The sequence below is a fragment of the Urocitellus parryii genome, chromosome 15, assembly GCF_045843805.1.
Source record: "Urocitellus parryii isolate mUroPar1 chromosome 15, mUroPar1.hap1, whole genome shotgun sequence".
Taxonomy (NCBI): Eukaryota; Metazoa; Chordata; class Mammalia; order Rodentia; family Sciuridae; genus Urocitellus; species Urocitellus parryii.
In genome coordinates, this window is record NC_135545.1 from 10,382,398 (window position 1) to 10,407,922 (window position 25,525).

The 25,525-nt window shown below is 54.3% G+C and overlaps 1 protein-coding gene across 1 annotated transcript; it reads right to left on the reverse strand.

Moving 5' to 3' along the window:
* Window positions 1-1,822: 1,822 nt before the first annotated feature.
* Window positions 1,823-8,427, reverse strand: Igsf23 (immunoglobulin superfamily member 23). The gene is made up of 6 exons (XM_077792793.1): window positions 8,364-8,427; window positions 7,516-7,594; window positions 5,254-5,468; window positions 3,664-3,942; window positions 2,782-2,932; window positions 1,823-1,832 (listed from the first exon to the last, which is right to left on the reverse strand). The coding sequence occupies exons 1-6, from the start codon at window positions 8,425-8,427 to the stop codon at window positions 1,823-1,825; spliced, it is 798 nt and encodes a 265-aa protein (XP_077648919.1).
* Between the last annotated feature and the right edge of the window lie 17,098 nt (window positions 8,428-25,525).

Sequence of the window (25,525 nt, forward strand, 5' to 3'; positions counted from 1 at the left end):
AGTTCTGGGCTGTGAAGCTCTCCATTAACTACCCGAAAAAGCACCTATAAAAAAGGTATAAAAATAAAGGTCCCTCCAGGGGCAGGGAGCTGTCTTCTGGAGGCGGCTCCTAACTTACAGCCTGTCGCCGGACTCTTCTTCTTTCACCGACGCCACTCCTCCTCCAGGACCACCCTGGACCCTCACTGCCCCCAGCCGGGGCTGGACCTTGGCACACAAGGGCCACTGGCGATGATGTCCCTGCCATCTGTGAGGCTTGGCTGGCGAGACCAGTCCCTTCCGTGTCTGATTTCCATCTGAGCCATGGATTTCTGGGGGCTGTGGCCACCTCCCCATCTTCTCTGCATTGGGAAAGTTTCTTTCTTTCTTTCTTTTTTTTTTTTTTGAGCAAAAACGACCTCCATGTACATAGGACATATTTTGGGGTCTGCCCAGCTGATGAGCCAAGTCCCCCAGCTCTATGAGCCGCACAGAAGGGCTGACCTGGACATCAGCTGGCACCGTGCGCGGCCCCACGGCCAGCTGAGCTGGGCTGCTCCCTTGAACACAGGTGTTAGCACGGACCATCTCTCCACGTGGATGGAGACAGTGCCACACCCTTGTGCGGAGCCCGTGGCCTGGAGAAGGGGACGGAGGCGCAGCAGTGACAGGCTGAGAGCGGCAGCCACGCACTTCTGCCTTTGGTGGTGGCAGATTGCCAAAATGGCCACGCCTGCGACCCTGCTCAGCAACAGGTGGAGTTGGTCTCCTCACCCCTGCAATGACCGGCCAGTGACTTGCTTTGACCAGCAGAATGTGGCGGGAATGATCGTGTGCCAGCTCTGAGCTTGGACCTCGAGTGTCCCTGCAGCACCTGCTCCCCCACCTTGGAGCCCTGACTCTGTCATGGGAATGAGCTTGGAACACCTGATGGAGGACAAGTTCACATGGGAGAGGCCTGAGGTCGGTGCCTCAGTGGAGGCTGTCCTAGTCCCCAGAGCTCTAGGCGACCCATCACCTGACTGTAGACGCAGGAACAAGCCTGGCAGCATCCAGAAGAACTGCCCAGCAGAGCTCAGCCCGAACTGACCGACCGCCCACAGAATTGTGATCAAATAAATGGTTGTTTTCAAGTTGCTTTATTTTGGGGGCCATTTGTTACCTAGCAGATGCTGACGGATACGCCTAGGATTCTTGGAAATCCTCCTGGATCCTAATATTAAAGTCTTCCTTTACATTTATTTTTATTTGTTTGTTTGTTTTGCAGTGCTGACACTGGAACTCAGGGCCTCATGCATGCTAGCCAAGCACTCTGTCCCTGAGTTCACCCCAAATTTTAACCCCACCCCTTTCTTTGGTACCAGGGATTAAAACCAGGGACTCTTAGCCACTGAGCCACACCCCAGCCCTTTCAAAATACTTTATTTAGAGACAGTGTCTTGCTGAGTTGCTTAGGGCCTTGTTGAGTTGCTGAGGCTGGCTTTGAACTTGTGATCCTCCTGCCTCAGCCTCCTGAGCCGCTGGGATGACAGGCCACAGTATCTGGCATCCCCCCTATTTTGGGGGTTACGTTAGTGAGTTTCTTTTACTTGCAGCTCCAAATGTGGGAGAAACACAGACGGCCTGCTTAGGTAGCTTTCAAGGGCCCGGTGAGCTGGACAGTCGGGGCCCGGGCAGTTGGCAGGACAGAGAGGAGCAGTCCTGGGCTCTCGGCAAATCATCAGGGAACCAGGAGGGAGGAGGTCCCCGAGGACCCCCTGCTCAGGAGCTTGTCCTGTTCCCCGAGCCAGGACTTCCTCTCGCCTCCCGAGGTCACGGGCCAGCTGCACGCTCGTCACCTCTGTCAGTCAGTGCTGGGATGAAGACAGGGGGACAGAGGGAGAGTCACCATCACCGTCAGACCTGAAGCCCTAGCCCTGGTGCCACCCCACTGGAGGCCCGAGTCTTCAGCAGTGTTCAGTGACCTCCGCGGAAGGTCCCCGCGTGGCTCCTTCCCTGCTGGACGAGTGGCACCGGCCCCCACACTCCCTGCCCCCCTCCAGGCCTTCCCTCCGGGCCACTCAACCTCATCTGGCCCACTCTCCAGGTCTTCCTTGCTCAACGTGGGTATCACGGGCATCCCCGAGCGGGACACGGGGTCCCCGAGGGACTCCTCATGCTTAATCCCCTGGGACCGCAGCCCGTGGCACAGGATGGGCTGAGGTAGGTGTGAGGAGGGGACCGGGCAGCCCCTCTGGGTCCCCGGCACTGCTTCAGGTGCTGTGGGATCCAGCCCTCTTCACATCAACCCTGGGTGCTGGGTGCTTTTATCCTGGTCCCACTTTGCAGATTGGCCAACTGAGGCTCAGGGTAAGTGCCGACGTGGTAGAGCCCAGGCACCCAGCGCCTCTCTGTTGCCTGATGTTGCTTCCTGAACTGATGAATCAGCCGGGCACACGGGAGGTCAGGGTGACCCTCTCTGATGGAGTCCTTGGCTCCTTCTCTTTTCTTTCTTTTTTTAGTACCAGGGATCTCACCCAGCTCCGCTCTTACCACTGAGCCACACCCCCAGCCCTTTTTATTTTTATTATTTTTAAAAATTTTTGAGACAGGGTCTCATTAACTTGCTGAGGGCCTCCCTAAGTTGCTGAGGCTGGTGTCCAACCTGTGATCCTCCTGCCTCAGCCTCCCTCCCTAGTCACTGGGATCCAAGGTGGGCACTGCCACACCCGGCTGTTTGGGTCTGTCTTGGTACAGAGCCAGCTCTGTCTGTGGTGGGGGGACAGTGGACGGGCCCAGTGGACAGGGAAGGGACAGCGGTACCATAGGTTCTTCATGCAGAAGAAGACCGCGATGCCGAGCAGCGTCACACCGCCCACGCTGGCCACCACCACGAGTCCGATGGCAGATGCCCCCGTCAGGGTCAGGCCGGGGTCGTGCCGAACGGGCCACGCAGGTGTGGGCTCCACGTCGACTTCTGGGGACCAGGGAGGAGCGAGGGTGCAGAGCTGCCCGCCCTCCCGCACATCCCCACTCCCATCTTCCACCTCTGGGTCACCCGGGACCGGCCTCCACCCATCCCGGCCTCTGCCAAGCTCCTCCCCGAGGGGTCGCCGCAGCCTGGCCCCCACCTCCCCACCAGCTGGAAGCCGCAGGGTCTTTCTTTTCTGTTTTCAAACTTATTTTTTTTTTTTTACTTATTTATCTATTCTATCTATCTATCTGTCTGTCTGTCTGTCTGTCTATCTATCCATCCGCTTGGCAGGCGCGTGCTGGGGCGCAGAGGGGAGAGAGGGCTGGAGCTGGGACCCGGTGCAGACCCTGTCCTGGGCTTTCATTAGTGTCAGCCTCTTTCAGCCTCAGCCACAGCTGGCCTGCTGGAGGGAAGGACAGAGGACACTTTGGCTAGAAGGGGTCTCACAGACCCAGGCGCGGAGGTGCACACTTGTAACCTCAGCGGCTCGGGAGGCTGAGGCTGGAGGATCTCAAATTTGAGGCTAGCCTCAGCAACTTAGCAAGAATCTGTCTCAAAATAAAAAGTAAAAAGGGCTGGAGAGGGGGCTCCGAGATTCAGGGCCCCTGGATTCCAGGATCCAATCCCTGATCCAAAAAAAAGGGCGTCCCAGGCTTCTGGAAGGTGCTCAGGAGAGCCCTGAAGTCCGCCGCAACCAGCTGGTGCAGCAGGGGTCCTGGGGGGGGACTCACGTGGCTCAGGTGGCAGCGAGACGGTCACAGGGTGGGAGGACAGCAGCTGCTGGCTGTTCCTGCCCGTGCACACGTAGGTGCCCAGCAGCTCCCGGGACAGCCGCCGGATGAACAGCTCCTCTCCGGTGCCACAGAGCCTCCCGTTGAGGGTCCAGGTCAGCTCGGGCTCGGGGTCCATTGTGACCGTCCACGCCATGATCACCGAGAAGTTGAGGTCACTGTAGATGACGTTCTGGATGGCGCTGGGGGATGTCCACAGCTGCACTTGCCTGGGGCTGTCTGTGGGAACAGGGAGCAAGGCCACGGGGTGGAGGCTGCTCAGGGAGGCTCGCTTCTGCCCTCCGCGGAGGCCGCGCTCATCCATCCACCCGCGAAGGAGCCCCGAGCCACTGGCCTGGGGTGGTGCCCGCTGAGACCACAGTGGACAGAACTTTTGGTGCCCCTTGCCCTCGCCCTCACCCCCAGGGGCTCGGGTGGGAGCATGGGGCTTGTCCCCCACCAGGCCCTGAGCTGCTCAGTGGGGTTGCGCTCCGTGGCCATGGGGATAACCAGCCCCTGCCTTCTCTTCCTGGGCACCCCCAGCCCTTCCCAGCTCCCCATGGGCAGCTAATTCGGGGTGAAGCAAATCGAGGACCCTGGGCTCAGCAGCAAGAGGATAGACAGCCGCCTGACGGAGTGGGAGAGGGAGTGGGGGGATAATCGGTGGACCGGTGGGTGCATACATAGCTGGGGGGAGGTAAGAACTGTGAAGACAAAGATGGCGGGTGGGTTGGACTGGAGGTGGGGCGAGCCCAGTTCAGGTCAAAGAAAGGCAGATCTGAGAGGTCGTGAGACCCTGCGGGACCCCTGGGCTGTGGGGAGAACTGTTTGTTGTTGTTGTGGTTGCTGAGGCTGGCCTCAAATTCGAGGTCCTCCTGTCTTAGCCTCCCGAGCTGCTGAGATTACAGGTGTGTGCCCCGCACCCTCTGAAGGAGGTGGGAGTCTCTGAAGAGGAGGGAAGAGGGCTGGCTTAGGTGTGAAGGGCATCCCTTTGGCTGCCTCGGGGGAACCGACTTTAAGGCTGCAGGAGTGGGAAGCGGGGAGCAAGCGAGGGGGTGACCCAAGGGTCCGGCGTTCCCTTTCCACGATTTCTCAGGGAAAGGGCTTTGAGATCTGGGGATCCTGGGGCCAGGCCTCAGGGACGGAGAGGGATACCTCTGGGATTTGAACTTGGGCCGCCTGACACCGTGGCACAGGCTGGGACCTCCACCCAGAGCCCACGTCCACCTTGAGCGCAGTGTGAGAAGCGAAAAGGACCTGGGCACAGCCAGGGGCTCCGGGAGGGCTTCCGGGAGGAGGCGGTGCCTGGCTGGGCTTGGAGCAGGAGAGGGCGCCCAGCCACGGCAGGCAGGACCTCCGCCGAGACAGCCGCCGGCCCTGGGGTCCTCCGTGGGCCAAGTGCCACTCATGGCTTGTCGGCTGCCCGTGAGACCCGTGGGAGGTGGAGCCGTCTAGAAGGTGTGATCAGCATTTAGACAGGAACAGAAATAGGGCATCAGGCACGGCCAGCTGTCATCTCACGACCCGCCCCCGCCCTGGGGCTGCACTCACTGTTGGCGCGTCCCTGTCCCCTGCTGGTTCCCAGCACCGTGGCATCGCTGTCCGCATCTTGGGCTGTCACATTGGTGATGAGCAGGGGGCCCCGGGCGCCCAGCCACTCCCTGCCCATGTGAGCTGGTCCTCGGAGGCCCTCGGGAGAGGCCACGGCTGCCGGCTGGGCCTCGCGCCCTGGGAGCTGCTTCACGGTGCGGAGGCCATCGGGGCTCCTGGGAACAGGCGGGCGGCCACCGCCTCCCTCTGCCAGGGGCAGCTCCAGGGACGCAGAACAGGTGCTGCAGGCGAGCAGGATGCCTTGGGCGGGAGGAGGGACAGGACACCACAGTGAGATGCTGCCCACAGGGGCTGGCCATGGCGCTGCACAACAATCCCAGCTAGACGAGGTGCCCGGTGCCACACGGGTCACAATCCAGCCGTACTTTGCATCCACCCCGCAAAGCACCCAGCACCCCCGTGCCACGGCCACAGGGCCAGCACCTTTGTCTGCTCTGCTTCCCAAAAGGCTGACTTCCCCGGGCAATGGCCTGGGGTCCCCTGGCCTGTGGCTGCTGGCTGGCTTCTGCCGGTGGGTGACTCCTCTCTCCCTGGCATTAGACCGTCTGTTTCTTGCCTCAGCCCTGATTGATACGACTATTATACCCATGACAGATAAGAAACCAGAGTCGGGGAATTTAAGACAGCTGTGTCTGATGTCATAGGTGTGACAGTCTGTTTTATAGGCAGGGAAGCCAAGGCACAGCAGGCTTGAGTCTCAGACTTGGGGTCTTAGTCTGTCTTGTGTTGCTATCACAAAATACCCGAGGCTAGTGCTTTATAAAGATAAGAGGTTTATTTGGTTCTGGTGGCTGGAAAGTCCAAACAACAAGGTTCCACACTGGTGAGGGGGCCCCTTGGCTGTGTTGCAATGTGGTGGAGAAACCAAGGACCTGACCCATCACCTGTGCCTCCTCTCTGCGACTTTCCTTCTTCTGCTTTTCTGTACCTTGCTTTGAGACTTTCCAAAAATACATTGGCACATATATGTAGCTATATATAATTGCAGATAATCTATAGTTTGTTGACGCAGAATCCATAGGAATATCATTTACTCAGCCACACATGTTTCATCATTTTGAAATCATAGCGGGTTATACGCCAGTGTGCGGTAGGACGTTTAGAAGCAGATGGGATATTTGGCCGAGGTACTCTGATAAGCAATAACATCGTCTTTTCTTTCTAAAGGTTAATTAATTATTTTAATTGGCGAGTACAAATTTATATATTTATGGTGTACCACTTGGTGTTTTAAAACTCCATTGTGGAATGACTCAGCTGAGCCAATTCCCACATGCATGACTTCACAGCCTGTGACCAGAACACTGAGAATCCACTCTTTGCATCAACAGCTAAAGTGTGCAACCGAGGGGCTTTGCATATCCCCACCACCTGCATGCTAGTGCTCAAAGGTGACCATTTGGGGAGGCACATTTCCCTTGAGGATTGTACAAACATCATCACAATCAACTTTAGAACATTTTCATTACCCCCCCAAAGAAATCCTGGGCTGGGCACCATGGGGCTCCCCTATAATCCCAGCTGCTCAGGAGGCTGAGGCAGGAGGATGGCAAATTAGAGGCCAGCCTGGGCAACTCAGTGAGATCCTGTCTCAAAAACTAAAAAGGGCTGGGGACGGGGCTCAGTGGTCGAGCCTTACTTGTAAGCTGTGTGAGGCCCTGGGTTCCATCCTTGGCGAGGGGTGGGGTCAGCTGGCCCCTGTTTTGCCCAGGGGCACAGCACCTGCTCATTATACTGAATGCGAGTTGTCTCCCGGCTTGACCATGTCTATGAGCATCTGGCTCTCTTTCTTAATCTCCTTCTTTTTAGTGCTATCTAAATAACTGCGTTTCTCTAAAGTAAGAGTTCTGGAATCATCTATGCGGTTCCAGCTCTGAAATCTCATCCTTTGTCTTCTTAAAAGTTGAGAATAGTTAAAAATTAAAAGTCTGAGGACAAAACAAACCAGGAACCTCGGTTCCCAGCTGAGCTCTAGCCTCGGGGGCTCCCGCATTGCCCTGCCAGCTCCCAAGGCCTTGGGGAGGGGATGGGGCTCCTGGGGGGGAGAGGGGCGGCAGGGCACCCAGTGAGGCTTCTTTGAGGAGACCTGGTGCATGCCCCAGGGAGGTGGCTTGAGGGGAACTTCTTGGAGACCTTGGAGTGTGGGAGGAGGGGACTCAACCTGTATGTCCCCAGATGAAGGACAGGGTGGGTGAAGCTCACGGGGACAGGCGGGATGCACTTGGCCTGCGCGTCCCTTCCTCCCGGCCCACGGCCTCAGGGTCCCGGAGGACAGCTCTGACTGGGGGGAAGGACACAGAGAAAAGAGGCCCACAGAGTCTTGTCCTCGCAGGCTGAATTGGGGACCCAGCAAATCTTGAAATTGGGTGATTTGGGGTTTAAAAGTGACACAGAACTGGACTTTTTAAGGCCTGGAAGAGAGGGCAATTCATTTATTATCTAGAGGCCCGTGCGTGTGTGGTCTCTGAAACGTGTGGTCTCAGTCGCCAAAGGATCCAGTCTCAAATTACTCACTTTTCTGCCACTTCCAAGCTCTGTGAGCTGGGGAGGGCACTCACTAAACCTCCCTGAGCCTCGGTCTCTTCTTCTGTGAAATGGGGATCCTACGGCCCCTGCCCGAAGGGGTTATGTTCCTGCCTGGAAAGCCCTAGAAGGGGCTGGCCATAGACTACTCAGGTACCGCGACCGCATATCACCGTTACTGCTAGAGTTCATTATTCTTATTGTTTTATTGGCTCGTGGACAGCAGCGGTGAGACAGGGTGCTCTGGTGGAAAGGGCCTGGGCTGGGATTCTGGGTTCCGGTGGTGCCATCGGCCAGCCCCTGTGGTCTGGAGTAGGTGCCCTGTCCCCACTCGGTGCCTCACTGTCCTCCTTGGTAAAGGGGTCCGTAGTGTCGCCGGTTGGGGTGGAGGGGGTGTGGTTCAAGAGCGCCGTGAACTGGCTGCCTGGTCTTTAAATTGACCAGAGCAGTTGACTTGCACGGAGACTCTTCCTGGGGATGTCCCCTCCTTGTCCCCAACCCATGGGGAATCGATTTCTCTCACTCACCTAGGAGAAGCAGCTTCTTCCAGGCAGGGCTGTGACCGGAGCGGGTGTCCGGAGGACACTTCATGACGCTGCGCTGTGCCTGGGACCGAGCTGGGAGCGTCTCGCTGGGCGCTACGCTCAAGGTGATGGGTCGCCCCGCAGTTAAGCCGCCGGGCCCCGCCCACAACCCCGGCCCCGCCCACAGCCCCGGCCCCGCCCCGGACCGCCCACCGCCGATGCCCGGCCCCGCCCACAGCCCCGGCCCCGCCCCGGCCCCGCCCACCGCCGCCTCTGGGCAGCCGCCCCAGCCCCGTTTCCCCAGTCCCTGGTCGGTGGTGGTGGTGGTGGTGGAAGGGCGCAGGGACCCAGGGATTTCCTCCTCCTTCCCCACCCCGCCACCCTCCCTGGGGGAACCGTGACGGTGCGAGGTGAGGCCAAAGAGCCTTCTGCCCGCAAAGTGGAGCAATGGGCAAAGGTCCCAGGTAGGTGGCAGCGGGCCCAGGGCTGGCCTCCTGGCTTCCGGCCCAGGCTCTGTGACCATCAGCTCCGAGCTTCAGCTTTTATCCCCGGTAAAATGAGGATGCAGCCAGGTGCCTCGTCGAAAGCCTGCAATCCCAGAGACTCAGGAGACTGAGGCAGGAGGATGGCAAATTCAAGTCCAGCCTAGCAATTTAGCAAGACCCTGTCCTAAAATAAAAGGTAAAAAGAAATGGGGGTGTAGCTCCTTGGTAATGAAAGACACCCCGTTTATGAAAGACCCCCGTTACCCTGTCCAAGGAGAATCACACGAAACACTGGCTGCAAAAGCATGAGGTGGTTTATTGAGACACAGGCGCCTGCGGGTGCCCAGCAGAAGCTCAGCCGGAGCTTTGGTGAACTGGCACACCGGGCTTGGGGATACAGAGATTTTTATAGGGTTTGGGACAGGTTTCGCTCGCGGGGGAAGCAACAGGTTTCTTATTGGTTTGTTTAAATCTAGCATATAGGCCACCTAGGGGGTACAGGTCTGCATTCCAAAAACCACAGGTCTGCATTCTATTCTTTCTGTTCCTGCTTATCTGTTCCTGTTTATTCATTCATGCCTCAGGATGTGGGTGCTCTGTCCTTTCTCAACCAGTTATATGGAAAGCACATCCGGTGCCTGAGCCTGTTTATGACAAGCCCGGTATCTTGATTTCATATCTTGGCCTTAGGTAACTGGGCTAACTGGGCTAGGGTCTTTCAGTAAAACACCCCTGGGTTCAATCCCGAGTACCAAATAAATAAGTAAATAAAAATAAAAAAAATAAAAATAAAAAATAAAATCTAAAAATGAGGGTGTTAATAATAGAGCCTGTCCCAGAGGCAGAGGGACTTCAGTGTTTGGGCCAGGGTGCATGTAGGTGCTCAAGGAAAACCGGCAGCTATTAAAATAATGCTAATTACTATTATTGGTATCCAAGGTGCCCCAGAGGCATGTTCAGAATTTCTTTCCTAGGACTCTGCTCATACTATATCCTGAAGTTAGATACTGGAAGGATTAACCAGAAAATCTCCTTTTCCTGATCCTACTGACTCTCCAGGCTCATTGCTTCCTCCTCAAATTAATAATTATGTCACAGCTCAGTTGTATAACATGCACAAGGTCCTGGGTTTGATTTCCAGGAATGAAAAAACAAAGCAAAACAACAAAAAATTTTTCTACTGTTCAAATGAATAGCTGGTGTTTATTGAACACTTACTGTCTGCCACACACATCGGCAGCCTTCTTACAACTGTTGCCTGATGAAATCCTCACTGAAACCTCCCAGGGGTGGCTATGGTCATCTTCACTTTCCAGTGGCTCATACAGGCTAAGTATCTCGCCTGACTTTGCACAGCTATTCACAGTGACTTCCTGTCAGTTCTTGGAGGGAGCCACCTCAGGGCCTTTGCACTTGACATCTCTGCTCCAAAGAACCTTATACAGATCATCTCATGGCTGGCTGTGTCTTGTGATTCTGGTCTCAAATCAGATGTCATCTCCTCAAAAAGGCTTTCCTAACAGAACCGCTGCAACTCAGCTACCCAGCTCCTTGCTACTGAGCCATGTTTCCCCCCCCCCTCTTCCCAGTGTTTCCTGACGTGACCTCATTTATTGCTTTGTTCACTTGTTTATCATCTGTCTCCTTCTTCCCTCCCTGCCTCCCCCAGAATGTCAGATCCAGGAGACAGGGGTTTTTGTCTGACTCATAGCTGTGCACATCATAGAGCCTCATCATGTTTTTTTTTTAAAAATGAATAAATGAACAAGTGAGTGAGTGAGATGAGAGTGTTGGGATTTGAACTCGGGTCTGTCTGACTCACTGGCCTGTTTTTCCTTCTTAGAGAGGTCCAGGCTCCACCCAGGGGCAAAGATTCACCCCCGAGACTCTGATAATAGTCATTACTCGGAGACTTGGTTATTTATTAGCATTTGCCAATAAGCCACCCCTTTATGGCCTGCCTGGCCGCTGCTGGGTGCTGGGCCGGCCAGGAGACCACGAGAGTCTGAGCGGTAGCTGCAGTGTGCGCAGGACTCTGGTGTCTGCTCCTCCCCCTTCACCCTGTTTTATTTTATTTTTGGAACTGGGGACTCAATCCTGAGCACTCTCCCATTGAGTCCCATCCCCAGTCCTCCTATTTTTTACTTAGAGACAGGGTCTTGTTAAGTTGCTTAGGGCCTCGCTGAGTTGCTGCGGCTGGCCTCGAACTTGTAATCCTCCTGCCTCAACTTCTGGAATCAGGGTACCACCACCCAGGTAGCCAGGCTTGGACTTCCCTTTGAAAAATCCACAGGGCTCAGGGCTTCAGGGAGGGGAGGGGCTCAGGACTGACCAATCAGAACGCTTCACACCCCACAGTGGCAGGGTCCCATGATCCCCATTTCACAGAAGAAGAGTCCGAGGCTCAGGGAGGTTGAGTGCCCTCCCCAGCTCACACAGTTTACAAGTGGCAGAAAAGTGAGCAATTTGAGGCTGGATCCTTTGGCAACCGAGGCCACATTTTTCACAGACCACACTCGGGCGTCTAGATAATAAATGAATTGCCCTCTCTTCCAGGCCTTAAAAAGTCCAGCTCTGTGTCATTTTTAGACCCCAAGCCACCCAATTCCAAGCTTTGCTTGGTGCGCAACCTGTGTTACCCTACAGTGAGGACAAGACTCCGTGGGCCCCTCTCTCTCTCTGTGTCCTTCCTCCCCGTCAGAGCTGTCCTCTGAGGCCCTGAGGGTGTGGGCAGGGAGGAGGGAACAGGCAGGCCACTTTCACCTCACAGTGAATGACGTGTGACTCTGGGCAACCAGAGCATCTCGTGGCCCAGTGATGGCTTGAGAGTGGGGCAGCCAGGAGGGAGCAATCCTGGGGCTTTTATTGGAACTCTGGGGGACAAGGCATTTAGTTTTCTTTTGGATTTGCTACTGGAGGGATGAGGGGGCAGCTGCTGGCTCCATCTTTCTCCTACGAGTAGAGAGACGGCCTAACAATGAGGCCAACAGATAGGAAAGCCATAGTCAGTGTCAGTAGAGAGACTTCTGATGACATCATTCAGACGCCTAGAGTCACCCGTGCCTGAAGTCCACACGAATCCTTGTGTTCTTCTCATCTAAGGTTCCCACTGTTTTTCCTGAACCAGTTCCATTTGGGATTCAGCTACTCGCATCCAAAAGGTTCAGCTGATTGAAAGCAAAGATGAATAGTGATTCAAGAGGATGAGACTCCCGATGGATCGAGAGGAGACGGAGGTTGGATAAGGGACATAACAGTCAAACTGACCCCAGAGGAAGGAGGAGAACTGAGCAGGTCGGCATTTCCCACCGCTGCAGAGCTGCAGCCGGCCCCTGCAGTGAGAGACCAGCTCTCCCTGACTGAGCGGCTCAGGGTCGGGGACAGCTCCCTGCCTCTGCGAGTTTCAGGCTGCGGGGAGAATCCACGTCCCTCCAGACTCCCTTCCCTGAGCCATGTCAGTGTCTCCAGCAACTCTGGAATGCCACCCTCTCTCTGGGTGCCGGCACCCAGGGCCTGGTGCCTGCTCGGTGCACTGTCCTGCTGGGCCACCTCGCTGGGTGGCCTGGAGCCCTCTCCAGAGCCGGGCTCTCCTGACCCTTCCTGGTGACTGCACGCACCTGCTGTCTGCTGTTTGCACGTGTTTCCCTTTAATGACCCACAGAGAAGCTCACCCGGGTTCGAACCTCTGTGAAGCAGTGTACCAACCTACGCTTCCACCAGAGGACGGTAAGACAGACCCACCAGGCCCATCTGTCCTCGTTCTGAGTGAAGCTTTCTGTCCGGCACGCCACCAAAACCTCTCCGCCTCCCTCCTCCCATCCAGGAGCAGTCATGACAACTGCCCGCATGGACAGATGGACAGAGATCTTGACCGTGAGCTGGCTGCTGGCCGCTGTTTTTTTTTTTTTTTTTTTTTTTGTGCTAAGGATTGAACCCAGGGGCACTTAACCCCTGAGCCCTGTCCCCAGCCCTTTTTAACTTTTTAAATTAGAGATAGGGTCTCACTGAGTGGCTTAGTGCCTCGCTAAATTGCTGAGGCTGGCTTTGAACTTGGGATCCTCCTGCCTCGGCCCCAGCGTGCGCCACCCTGCCTGGTGCTGGCCGCTGTTCTTGACACAGATGAGCTTTGGGACCGGCTCCTGTGACTTCAGACTTCATAGCTCTTATCTCACTCTCTCCAGCAGCCCTGTGAGGCAGGTAGGTGCGGCCCTCTCCCTCCTACTGCAGCAGAGGGAAGGGAGGCCCAGAGAGGTTGAGTGACTGATCCAGGCCACACAGCTGCTGAACGGCTGGGCAGACTCAGCTGTTGGGATTGGAGCCTGGGGTCTCCGCATAAAGGCCCAGGTTTGAAAAACCTTCCAACATCTCGAAGTGGTAGAAAAGATTGTTTCCATTTTTCACACAGGAAAATAGAGATACATGAAGCTTCAGCAAATTGTCCAAGCTCTTAAGAGGCAGTACCAGAGTGTCGGGGGGTCGACAGCCAGCATCTCACTAGGGGTTCTTCTTCCCGCCCAGGAGGGTGTAAGCCACCCCAAAACTTAAAATCTCAGATAATTAGTGAATAACAAAACACAAATACTCAGAAGCCCCTGGTAGATGTCGCCCACATGGGAGCTGGAACCAGAGAGAGTCAAGATGGCGCCCGTTGTTTATTTAAGGGACACATCAAAGGCAGGGGTAAGGTTTCAGGGGCAAAGTCTCCCTTCCTGATGTCTTGCAGTCGGCAGGCTGATTGGCATCTTGGCAGGTCACACCCATCTCAGGTGCTTGTGGGCCATGGCAGAGCAGGATGGAAACCCACACTGTCCCTGGCAATTGACTAGATGACAAGTGGCCCTTCCCAGACACCAGATGTCTTACCTGGGAGGCTCCCAGGCAGGTGACCCGCATGCAGCCCATGGACTGGCTCTGTGGTGGGTCAGGGCACCCTAGCAGCGCATGGGGTCTGTCAACAAAGCCAAGTTGTCACAAAGCAGCTTGCAGGCACACCGGGCTGATGGCCACACCCTCCCTCTTGTCCTGCCAGGGACTGGATTGTGGGAAGTCCTATCCCCCCCGGTCACTTTCCATGGCCCAAATGCCCCTGTTGTTCCCAGTCAAAGCCCCACCCTGCCCCCTCCAGGGGTTTTGGAAACATCTGCCTTCAATCTGGTCCTCCGAGGCCTGAGGATGAGACGGTGCTGATGTGACGGAGCTGGGACCTGCGGGAAACCAGGCAGCGCAGACCCCCTTCAAACCCCAATTCTTGTGATCAAGTTGGAAAGATCTCGGATATGTCACTCGGAGTAACAGGCACGAGTCATGGAAGGGATAGGAAAAGGGAAAGGGGACGCTCTCAAGGGAGGGAGTGGGTCTTCTCAGAGAGGACAGGGACAACGTTCCTCTCCTGCCCTCCAGTTTTACTGGGGATCCCAGAGAAGTTTCCAGAAAGTCCCACCCAGGTCCAGAGCTTGACTTTTGACTGACATCAGGATGACGTCAGACTTTCAAGTCCCCACTGCCGGGCAGCTCTGTCACCTTTGCCCATGCTGACAAGTCCTGATTGGATTCCTTTTTTTTGCAGTTCTGGGGATTGAACCCAGAGCGTCACCCGAGTCAGGCAAATGCTCCCCTCTCGCCCGCGACCCGCGCAGATGTGACAAACGGGGTTGAAACGGGCTGGCTGCCACATTAAGCTAAAAAGAAGGCTTTGAAAAATCACACAACACAGAAAGTCATGTCCAGATAACTGGGCAGGACGGCTCTTTGACCTTGAGGGTCAAGTTCCAGATGGAAAAGAGAATGGGCTAGAAAGAGGGCGTGAGACACCCCCCCACCCCACCCCGCCCTGGGTTTATTTTATTGCGGGGACATCAAAGGCAGGGATAAGGCTTCAAGAGCGGAGTCTTGCTTCCTGATGTCCCGGCCAGCAGGCTGGTTGACATCTTGGCAGGTCACAACATCCCAGGTGCTGTGAGGGGTCCGAGGCAGAGCTGGAGGAGGGGTCAGTCCCTGAGGGGGTGCTCCAGGGAGCGCAGTGCCGGGCCCTCCCCCTCATGTGGCTACTGGGCTCCACAGTCCACACACAGCCCTGGACGGCTGGGGACACTCTGCCACTGGGCTAAACCCCAGCCATCTAATTGGCTTCTCAGCCATGCATTCCTACATGCATGGTTAGGGTCAGGAGGACTGTCCCCATCTCCCAGGGTTTCAGGATCTGGTCACAAAAGTCTCCTTCAGAGCAACCTGGTTCCTCTTAGCACTGTTTGGGCCTGTGTTTCTCTGGCAGTTTGCTCAGGAATGTGACATGGCCGGTCCACGGAGGCCAGGCCGGGCTGCAGGGGATTGCTTCTTGGAAAAGAGAGTGTGAGGGCCAGCAACGTGGGCCCATTTGAGAGAAGCATTCTCCTAACTCTGAGTTCCCACGTCCTCTCTGCCTGTCCCCTAACTCCGATACTTCCTGGGCAAACATCCTGCAGGAATAGGCGGGCCGTCCCCCACACCAAGGCAGTCCTTATCTGACCTAAAGATGGCAAAAGTGAGCAACCGGGAGGGGGCTGAGGCTTTGTCCTCCCTCCCTCCAGTGAGATCCGAGGCGGCTGGTAGGAAAGGAACTTGCTTCATTCAGACCCCTCCCTTCCCCTGCATTCAGATCTGTGCTCTCCAGAAAGAAGGCAGTTGGGTCAGCTCCCTCCTACCACGTGGCAGGGACCTGCCCTTGCACTGGGAGAAACTACTGGGGGCAATTGACTTGACAGGGAAGCTAGTAGGGTCTCCTCAGTCCACTGAGCCCCTCTTTCATAGCTGAGGACGTTTATGCCAGGCACGTGGTTGCCCCAGAGAAAGACTACATTTCCCAGCGTCCCTTGCCACCAGCCTGGTCATGTGACCAGGCTCTCATCAATGGTGGAAAAGACTTGTGCCATTTCTGGTCACGCCCTTCAAGGACAATCTCCTTTTCTTGTTTTTCCCTCTTTCAGCCTGGATTAGGGACATGGTAGAGAGGAGTCTCCGGTCCTGAGGACAAACGCAATCCCATAGGAAGGGCAGAGAATGAGGTGCGGGAGCCCTGATTCCTACCAGCACGGCCTGTGGCCCAGAGAAATCCACGTTTCTGGGTCATCAAGGCCATTGTTGTTTTGAATCCATGACAGGCAGTCAAATTTGTACCCTGCTCAGTTGTTCCATTCAGAGGAGATGGGAGTCAGGGGAGGCGGTGACAAGCCCCTGGGTCACAGATCCTGGCCTGATTGTTGGTTTTGAACCCAGGGGCGATTGATTAACCACTGAGCCACATCCCCAGCCCTTTTATATATTTTATTAGAGACAGGGTCTCACTGAGTTGCTTAGGGCCCTGCTGAGTTGCTGAGGCTGGCTTTGAACTCACGATCCTCCAGCCTCAGCCTCCCGAGCCCCTGGGATTACAGGTGTGCACCACCAGACCAGCCTGTGCCTTTTTCTCCTCTCTCTCTCTCTCTCTCTCTCTCTCTCTCTCTCTCTCTCTTTCTGTCCATTGGCTCTGCCTCAGGCCAGGAAGGAACATGCCATTCTTCATTCACTGGGGTCCTAAGTCTCCCCCCAGGAGGAAGGAAGGTGCGGATGAACTGGAGGTCACCCCGTCCCTCTGAGGAGCAGCCCCACCTCTACAGGGCGGAGTCGGCTGTGGGGTCCCCAGGAATGTCAGAAGGGCAGGGGTTTTCCCGCTGAGGGGGGCTGGCTCAGCCTCCAGCCTGCTGACGTCTGCTGAGCTTTCCAAGATAAGGAAGATCCTCCCTGCCTCCCTTGAAGCAAGGATTCTGCCACTTCCACAAACCAGCGTGAGGTTTGTTATGCAGAAGTGGGATCCAGGCTGTGGTCTGGAAGTTTCTACCACTTATTCTGGCAAACACCATCGGGGGAGGCTGGGTGTTTCCCAGTGACCAGCTCCCTGCACTTGAGAGGCTCTTATCTGTGGGAGCCCAGCAAGCTGGACTTGTGTCTGGAGCCAGCCATTCCTGTAGCTGCAGCAGCTTTTACCCTGCCCGCCCCTCTGTGACGTCAGACACGGCAGCTCCCCGTCAGGTCTGCAGCTGCTATCACGGGATGTCCTGTGTCTTCCCCTGGGTGGGTCTGTCCTGTCAGCCTCTGAGAAGGTGAATGAATCCAATCCTAAATCAAATCCGATGCCCAAGAACCTCACAGCATCTGACCCTTCCTTGCAACAGTGAGAAAACACAGGGCAACCGTGGAGGAGAGTAAAGCATCCTACTCCAGATAGATTTCTTTCTTTTCTTTTCTTTTTTTTTCGTACCAGGGATTGAACTCAGGGGTACTGGCCGCAGCACAGGACTGAAGCAGCCAGGGTCACTCCAGGTGAATTGAGCTGGCTACTAAATAACTGCACAGAGTTATTTAGTAACTACATTTTTTGGGGGGTTCAGTGACGGCTTCTCGACCACAGCTTCCACAAAGGGGGCAAGAGAAGCAGGCAAAAAAAGAGAGACCACGCCTGTGACCCTCCTGTTGATTGAGGGGAAGCCCTTCAAGAAAGTTCACCCAAATAAGGCAAGGGATTGGGTTTCAGGGTGATGTCTTGTGGTCAGCAGATTGACATCCTGTGGGGATCATAGGCAGAGGGAGAGGGAAGGATACAAACATCACACAGCCCGGTCAGAGCAGCAGGGTCGTCCAGGCCCCTCACATACTCAGATGTGCATAGCTCACCACCCAGTCCAGGGCTGGCTGACCACTGAGCCACACCCCCAGCTCTTTTTTTTTTTTTTTTTTGTATTTTATTTAGAGACAGGGTCTCACTGAGTTGCTTAGGGCCCGGTTAAGTTGCTGAGGCTGACTTTGAACTCTTGATCCTCCTGTCTCAGCCTCCTGAGCTCTGGGATTACAGGCGTGCGCCATGGCTCCCCACCCCTCCACCCCGCTCCATATGCATTTCCTTGGTAGATTTTGAATTGGTCATTCAGAGAAACTCCAGACCTCTGCAGAACTCAGAATGGCTCGGATAAGTTGTCCTTTTGTGAAAAGAAATTGGCATCTTTCTAAGTTAGTCAAGTTAAGAGGGGAGGCAGGCAGAGTGGCTCTCCAATCTCCACCCCCCACCTGCCTAGGATACACCTTTCCACAGGAAGAAGAAATGAAGAATCTGACTCCTGGCCCAGACAGAGGTGCCCATAGGTAGCTGTGGCCTGAGAGACTTCATTTGCATCACAAAAGAACCATTTCCCTCTTTTTTTGTGTGTGTAAATTTACTTTTTCCTTTTTACTGGTACATTATACATAACAGTAGAATTCATTGTCACACATATCAGACATTCATAGTATGAACACATAATTTGGTGGATTTCATTTCCACCTTTGTCAGGTGTGGAATTTTCCCCTGTGGTGCCATATTCACATCCCCAAAATTGGGGCTCTGAAGCATTTTGGATTAGGGATGCTTAACCTGTAGCACGTAATAAATATGTGGGCCTGGTGACAGATGGCCGCACTCAACAAATATTCCCTATCACTATTGTTTAAATAGTAATCGTTTAAAATTGTTCAAAAATCAGTTTCTAATGGTTTAAAATCAGTCTGATAAGTAGACGTAGGCTGAGCTGAGTCACAAACCAGCCCGTGGGAAGCAGGCCCATCAGTCTGAAGCATAGGTGTCCGGTGACAGTAAAACTGAAGCCACAGAAGCATTTAAAAATTGTCTAGTAGTTACATTGAAAAGCAAAACGGAACAGGTGAAATTACTTTTAATAACATAATTTATTTAAATGATACATATGAAACATCATTCAAACATGTGGTCAGTGTTAAAAATTATTAACAAGATATTTACAATTTTTTCTTCATGCCAAATTTTCCAAATCCGCTGTGCATTATTTGACTCAGCACATTTTCAAGCAGACCACCCACATTTAAGATGCTCAGTGGTCACACGTGACTGGTGGTCACTGTAGAGGTCAACTCTGGGTTTTTGAAGTGTACATCGTGAAGCAGGATCAGAGAGGTTTGGGGACTGGCTCGAGGGCACACAGCTGGGTCCAGCTCTTCTTGCTTTTTTTTGGTACCTGGTTTCCCCAATCCACAGCCTGTTCTGTGCCAAAGGTTCTCAAATTCTAGAGCATGTAAGAATCACCCAGGGAGTTTGTTAAAATGTGGGTCTGAGATCAGAATTCAGAGTGGGACCTAGGAATCTTTATTAATGAACTCCCCCATGATCCTGATGTGTGTGGTCACCTGGAAAATTCTTGTATTGGAAACACTCAGGGAGCCTGTCACAATCCCAGTGCCAGGTACTTGGAAGAGTCGTATGTCCCAAAGCTCCATATAAATCACATTTCACCACCCACCTCTGCTCTCTGGTGGTTTTTCTTTTTGGTGCTGGGGCGGGAGCCCAGGGCCGGCGTGCGCTGCTGCCCCGAGCTGCCCCAGCCTCTCAGCTCTCTCAGCTCCATTCCCATCCCCAGGAACTGCGCATCGTTTCCTGTCTTCTGGCTGACTGAGGAGGAGGCTCTTGGTGAATGGCTTATTCGTGTTGTTGGCGCACCACTCTCCTCTTGTCTTCCTTTTCCGTTTTGTTTTTCAGGAGTTCTCTGTCCCTTAAGGACTTTAAGCACTTGCCTGAGGTCAGGGCCATTCTCCTGGGACACCAATGGGACCACTTCCACAAGTGGCCACCAGGGGGCGGAGCTGTCCTTAGGCAAGAATAGAGGGATGCTGCAGGGTCCCCTTGTCCCAGGGCTTGCTCTGGCTCCTGTACCCTTGGCCTCTTATCTTTGGGAAACTAGTTGATTGATTAAGGGACATGAATAGGTCCCATATTACGTTCTCTGAGCCTCATACACAAACCCCCCAAGTCTAGGGACAGCACAGCATAGAGTTTTAAGAACATGGGTTTTGGCATCGGCCGTGGGTCTGAATCCCTCCTCCTTCCCTTAGGAGCCGTGGGAAGTGACCTTGCCTCACTGAGCCTTTTACTGCTTACGTGCTGTGAAATGAAAACCCTCAGGAGCCCAGATTCAGTTAACTGCTCAGGGCAGGATGTCACACAGTCAACCACAGAATGCTCACCGCCCTAGGCACTGGGCCTTCAGCGCCAACGGAAACAGGATGGAAAGGCCTGTCTCTGTGAAGCTAGTATTTAGGGAGGGCATACAGTCAACCGGAAGCACAGAGTATGACGAGGCTTGGAGAGAAACACACCAGAGATGTGGGCTGGCCACACCTGAGTGCACAGAGAGTGAATGCCCTGCTCAGCTTGGGCTCTCTGAAGGGGTGTCCCCTGAACAAGAACCTGAGTGAGCGGAGGGAGGAAGACGTGGTGAACCTGAGGAAAGTGTTTGGGGCAGAAAGAAAAGCAAGTGCAAATGTCCTGAGGCAGGGCGGTGGGTTTACAAACCAGAGGAGAGGCCCCAGCTGGAGTGGAGGGAGTAGGGGAAGGGGAGGGGAGGTGAGAGAGCATTGAGGATGGATCATGGGAGGCCTTGGGGGCCCCTGTCGGAACTTTGGCTTTTCTCTTGAGTGACACAGGAACCATGGGAAGCTTCTGAGCAGAGGAATGACATAAACTGACGTTGACGAAGGTGTTAACCGGAGCCAGGAGCAGAGCGTGAAGCAGGGAGTGGATGGGTTAGGTGGGAGATGGAGCTGGTGCAGGCCGAGCTGTTGAGAGGTGGTCAGATGCTGGCGAGGCTGAAGGTCAGGTCCAGGATTTGCAGGCGTACGGGCAGAGCTGGTTTCTCAGCAAAGACGCTTCCTTTTCTTTCTGACCAGTTCTCCCTGCGGCTCTTAAAATAGCTTTTCTCTTCCTGAGCCAAGCACAGTGTGCCATACCTGTCACCCCAGCTGATCAGCAGAGGGAGGCAGGGGGTCAAGAGTTCGAGGCCAGCTGTAGTGTAGTGGCGCCCCCTCCTCCACAAAAAGTCCTACCTGGGCTGCTCCAGAAACCTCCACCATGGCTGGTTTTAGGACTGTCAGCAAAACAGTCTCTATAAGAGAGTTCAGGGTAGATAAACTTCCTATTTTCCTGTCGCCCTGTTTTACTTGGCTACTGGCTGGGAAAAAATCAGCCCTCCAGGTGCTGGACACCCCCTCACTAGTTTTCACAAAGGTATCCACTAGAGTACTTTGAAGAAATGTGCAAACAGGCTGGGGATGTGGCTCAGCGGTAGCGCGCTCGCCTGGCATGCGTGCGGCCCGGGTTTGATCCTCAGCACCACATACCAACAAAGATGTTGTGTCCCCCGAGAACTAATAAATAAATAGATATTTAAAAAAAAAATGCTGATCAAGAAATGTGCAAACAAGGCCTCTGGCCTTGAGCTGGGCTTCACAGAGATGTCTACATGTTTAAGATAAGTTACAAATGGGCTCCATGGTAACAGATGGCAGGGGAGGAAGGAGAGGGGAGAAGAGACTCTCCCCTTCTCAGGTGTTGTCCTTGAAGGGTTAACTTGCCCAGAACAGTGAGAGAAAAAGCTGCTTTTATGTGAACTTCTGCAGACTGTGAACTTCTGAGCCCCTCCCCTTACACGCTGGGTATAAAACTCTGAAACTCCCTGAACTCGGGGTTCAGGGGATTGATTGAATACAGCAAAGGCTGTGCCCCCTGAACCTGGCTGCAGCCAAATAAAATCATGTCCTGCAGTCTCCGGTGCCCTGCCTCGTCTGTCCCTACAACATTTTTGGCGACCGAGGTGGGACGGAGCGGGTAGGGATGGCTGTTCTGCCTCTTGTCTCTGGGGACCGGCTTCCCCAGGGTGGTGAGGGACAGCGTTCCCCTGAGCACACACAGGAAGATCTTGGCCTGAAGGAGAGGCCACTCACCCACTCCCTGGGGCTGCCACCCTGGAGCACAATGGGACCCACAGGCAGCAGGAACCAGAATTAGGGTTTGGAGCACCATCCAGCTGAACAGGTAGGACCCGGGTCCATTTGCTTTGCAGCCCACCTGACTTCCCCTTCGAGGCCTAAGTGGGTGGAAGAGAGGCCTGATCACCCTCTGTTGGGTCCCGAGTAACCTCCAAAGTGGTTGGAGCTGAAAGGGACCCGGGGAGTCGCCTGAGTGGCCTCTGTTTGGGGTCAGCGAGCAGAGGGGACACCCACCGTGACTCCCTTTTCTGTTTGGTTTGGAATTGTTGGAATTTGGGCAGAATAGAAATTCTATCCTGGCCATTTCTGTGGGAAAGTGTGTGAAAGTGTGGATGAGATGGATAAAGGGAAGGGCTCCAACCCAACCTGAGGGCCGAAGCGAGTGCAGAGTCCTGATCCGTGGTTCGTGGCCCCTCATACAGTCTATGGCGGAATTTCACCAACCAACGTCCAGGTGAAAGCTCCAGGTCGGGGTTGATACCCACCCGCAAGGCTAAGAGGGCCCTAAGCCCCCGCGAGGGGAGCGGCTGGAGATGGACGAAGCGAGTCTTGTCCTAAGTGTGTTTGGTTCTCAGTGTGCGACACCGATGCAGGGTGGACCACGGGAGGCACACTAAGGAAACTGAGCCTTCTGAAACGTGTGTTAGAGACCTTTAGGAAGGTTTTCCTGGTAACTGTGGGTGAGACTCACTCCACAAAGGTGGCATACTCTGTGAATTAGAGTGGCTCACCCAAGACGTGGGCTGGCCACCAGAAGGATCTTTAGATGAGAGAGTCATTGCTGAGGTCCTTTGATTGTTATTGAAACCCCTCTTCTCTTACATGGATTGCTGTCAAGAGATAGTACAGAAACAGCCCCCTTGGTTGAGAGCCTGTCTAGATGGACAGTCCAAGCTGATGTTAGCCAGGAGCATGGTGCTCTCTAAGACCCAGCGGAAAGCAGCTAAACAGAAAACCTGACTAGGAAAGACAGGAAGGGAACAGTTTCCCCAGGAGCCAGAAGAGGACCCAGGACCAACTCTGCCAAGACACTGGGACAGCAGACTCTCCCCTAGCCCCCTCGTCCTCAGAGGCAACAAATGATGGCCCCAGTACTGGCCATTCCTTCCTCTGTGATGGCCTCAGAGCCAGAGGCTTCCTAGGACCAAAGACTCTTCACCTCCCAAGATGAAGGCGGGAGATTTGTCCCCAGAGCCACAGACCAGATGAGAACTCTCCAGATGCCCCTCAAGGGACTAAGCACCTGCCCATGTTGACCAGAGGGGAACGCCTGAGGGGGACGAGGCCGTTTTGGTGCAGCCTTTCTCCACCCAGAGCTCATAAGCTGGAGAGATCATGCTCCCTCCTCCACGGAGAAGCCCTGGGCCAGGACTGATCTGGGGCAGCCCATTATACAGACCAGGGATGGGCCCAACCAAGAAGAAGGGCTAAAGGTAAAGAGATGTCAAGAAGCCCTCATAGGAAGTCTAAAAGAAAAGGGGAAAAAATAATAAAACACACTGTCTGTGCCCAAGAGTTAGAAGGGATCGGAGCCAGCCCTGAGCCTGGCCTAAGCCAAAGGCATCTGCAGACAGACAGAGCCCAGATAAGCCTCCCGCTGCTCCAGCATCTCCCTCTCACACCCTCCATAGCCCTGGAATGGGCCCCACACCTGCCTAAGGCCCCTCTGCCCTATGAAACTGGCAGCAATAATCGAAAGAAATGTGCCCAACTGACTCAGAGCTGAATGTCCAGGCCACCGCCCAGATTTCCCCGGGGGGAGAGGGGCACCATATAAGTGTTGCAGCCGCAGTGCAAGTTTGTCAGAAGTTGATGACTGACGAATACGGCAGGGTCCCAGAGACACAGAACTGCATCTGATGCACGGGAGCCAGCGCCTCAGGAGGTCCCAGCTGCTGCAAGCCCCAAATGAACCCAGAATATGTTCATGTTAACAGCCAGGAGTGGGCCATAGGGTGCTCACTCCAAAAGGTCATGTCACCTGCTCCAAGCCACATGCTGTGAGCCACCAGCAGGAAGGAACACAGAGCCCCATGCACCCAGGCACACTGAACAAAACACAAGCGGGTAGCTCCTATATACAGTTAGAGCAGCTCCCACCTGACGAGAGGAGAAAAGCCACAAAGAGCAACACCTAGGTGGGCACATGTGGCTGCCACACTGGGACCTGCACGGACCCGCACCGCTGCCCTCCAACCTTGGCAAATGGCCCATGGTGAGACTGACATCGGTGCCTTTTACACAAGTGATGTCCCAGGTCATCAGCCTCTGCTAAGATTTACATGAGATTTGAGAGTTGGAGAATCCCAACAGCCAAGATCCTGCACAGGGAGATAACAAAAAATTCCTGCATCTTAAAGCACCAGAGGCTCTGTGTGCGCCTCCCTTCCCTAAATGACAGTTCCTCCCAGGGGCTGGAGTACACCATCCTTGGGACAGCACTGGACTCTGAATTAAAGTCCACATCTATCAAAAAAAAGCCAAATACCTTGGTTACCATCTGACTCAGCAACAGAACAGAACAACCACTGGGCCTCAACAGAAACAGGAGATCTGATCAGTTCCAGTCCCTCCAACCTGCCATCAGACCAGAGAATTCCTGGGGGCTGCTGGGTTCAGCCATATATGGATCCCAACTTTCAGTTATGGAAAACCCCTCTATGAAGCACAAAGGGGGGAGAACGAGATCCTCTGATGTGGGGGCAGCACAGCAAAAGGCCTTTGAGGACATTAAACAAGCACTCACCAGTGCACCTGGACTAGGGCTCCCTGACCTCACGAAGCCTTTCTTTCTGTATGTCCATGATCTGTCTGGAGTGGCTGTGGGAGTTTTGACTCAGATGCTGGGAACATGGCACCGTCCAGGTCCAGTGGCCTACTTGTCTAAACAGCTGGACTCTGTAGCCCAGGGCTGGCCACCTTGTTTATGGGCCCTTGCAGCCACAGCTCTTCTGGTGTTGGAAGCTGATAAACTGGCCATGGACAAGAACTGGTTGTCAGAGTTCCTCATTTAATTTTGACATCATTAGAATATAAAGGACACTATAGGTTGACTAATGAGAGAATGGTCAATACCAGGGCACATTATGTGAAAACCCATGTATCTGGGTTGAGGTCGTCAGAACTCTAAACCCAGCAACTTTGCTGCCCATTGGACCTGGACAACCCGATCACCACTGTGTTGAGGTCATGGGTGGAGTGTTCTCCAGCAGAGCAGCCCTGGCAGAGCAGCCCTCGGGGACGCTGATGCAGAGTTCTTCACAGATGGAAGCAGTTTCATAAAAGATGGGGTATGTTTTGCTGGGTATGCAGTGGTCACCCTGGACTCCACTGTCGAGGCAGAACCTCTGCCTCAGGGAACTTCAGCACAAAAGTAAAACTTATTGCTTTGACTCGAGCACCTCAGTTGACAGCAGGAGTCTGGGTGGATATTCACAGACTCACAGTATGTATTCGCTACCCTTCACGCTCATGAGGCCTTATGTAAGGAAAAAGGGCTAATTGACTCAGGAGAAAAAAAAAACATAATGTATGGTAAGAATCGAGAAATTCTTAAACTTTTGGATTCACTGTGGGCTCCCAGGAAGGCTGTGATTATATATTGCCGAGGTCATCGAAAGGGAAACACTGTGGTTTCTCAGGACAACCACAGAGCTGACAGAGAGGGCAGGTTAGCTGTCTGCAAGAAACGGGAAGGAAATCCAGTCCCAACATAAAAGTAATTGGTTTAAGACTGAAAAAGAAAATTTTCTCCCAGGTGGATGGTGGAGATTTCTGATGGCCGCATAGGCATCTGGGGGATTGCAGCCCCAGCCTTCATCAGACAGTCCTGCAGGAGAACAC